At 54.6% G+C, this 1,265-nt stretch overlaps 1 protein-coding gene across 1 annotated transcript; it reads right to left on the reverse strand.

The window, feature by feature from the left end:
* Positions 1-203: 203 nt before the first annotated feature.
* Positions 204-972, reverse strand: LOC116825221 (N-alpha-acetyltransferase 10-like). The gene is given in 2 exon segments (XM_032781016.2): positions 204-351; positions 353-972. Coding segments are annotated over 2 exon segments (675 nt in total). The 5' UTR covers positions 944-972; the 3' UTR covers positions 204-267.
* Between the last annotated feature and the right edge of the window lie 293 nt (positions 973-1,265).

A 1,265-nucleotide genomic window follows, 5' to 3' on the forward strand; every position in this document is an offset into this window, starting at 1 on the left:
AGGAGATGATAAACTGCATATAAAGGTTTAATGGAACAGAGGGACTGGCAGAGCACATGTATTTATAGCCACATGGAATTAAGAAACTGTAGCATGCAGAGTCTCCCTGTGGCAGCTTTGTTGCCTATGATCTCTCTAATAGTGTCAATGTTTCCATTAATTTTTTGTTGACTAATCAGCCACTTTCAGTCTCAGGTTTTTTTGTTTTTTTTTTCAGCGGTGACCTTTATTGGGCTGGCTGTGCTGGTGCCCCAGGGTGGGGGGGCCCTAGGAGGCCGAGTCGGAGGCCTCGGAACTGTCCTTCACGTCGGTGCTCTCCGTGGCCTCGCTCACGTCCTTGCTGTCCCCCCCTACTGTCCTCGGGGGCCCGTGGGCCCCCTGCCACCCCCGGGCAGCAGTCCCCTCCATGATTGGCCTTGTGCTCCAGCGCCGGCTGCCAGGTCCGCTCCTTCAGCTCCAGCAGCCGCCTCAGCTCGTCTGCCATCTGGGTCAGGTCCCATTTCATGGCGTAGGCATCCTCCCCATCCGCGTAGTATTTGGGTTCCACCTCGGTGATCTGAAAGTTGAGGGTGTTGGAGTACAGGTGAAGAGCCGCCTGGTTACTCTTGCAGACGTGCAGGGAGACGTACTTGGCATTGAAGTTCTCGATCATGGCGCGGGACACCTGGTCCATCAGCTTCTGTGCCAGCCCCAGGCGCCGGTGGGAACGTTTCACGGCCAGGGAGGTGACGTGTCCGTGGGGCAGGTCATCGGGGTCCTCTTCCATCTTGGCTAGCACGTAGCCCACGATCTTGCCGTTCTCGTCCTTGGCGATGTAGGAGAGCTGCGGCCAGGACAGCCAGTGGTAGAAGTAATATTTCATCTGGTAGTTCTCGGGCAGGCAGAGCAGGTTGCAGTGCTGCATGTTCGTCAGGTCCTCGGGCCGCACATTCCAGATGTTCATGGCTCCGGCTCCAGCTCTGGCTCCGCGTCTCTCTCATTTTGCTAAGAAAGATCCACACAATTATTGAAGGTTTAAACCTGACAAATCAAGGTTTCCTAACTCACAAGGAGTTGGGATGAGAGTCACTAAAGTTGTCACAGGGAGGTGCCCATGTCCCTCCCTATGCTAGCAAACCTCTTTATGTCCTGGCAGAGGCCAGGCGGTGTTTCTACTGCTGCACTCCCTGCTGTTTCCACTAGTAGGGAGCTGCATGATTTCCCACTGGGATCTCTACGGTTGAGCACTCTAGAGAGAAGGCATTCAATTAATACTCTTCTGGTCA

Source organism: Chelonoidis abingdonii, chromosome 5 (genome assembly GCF_003597395.2).
Source record: "Chelonoidis abingdonii isolate Lonesome George chromosome 5, CheloAbing_2.0, whole genome shotgun sequence".
Lineage (NCBI taxonomy): Eukaryota > Metazoa > Chordata > Testudines > Testudinidae > Chelonoidis > Chelonoidis abingdonii.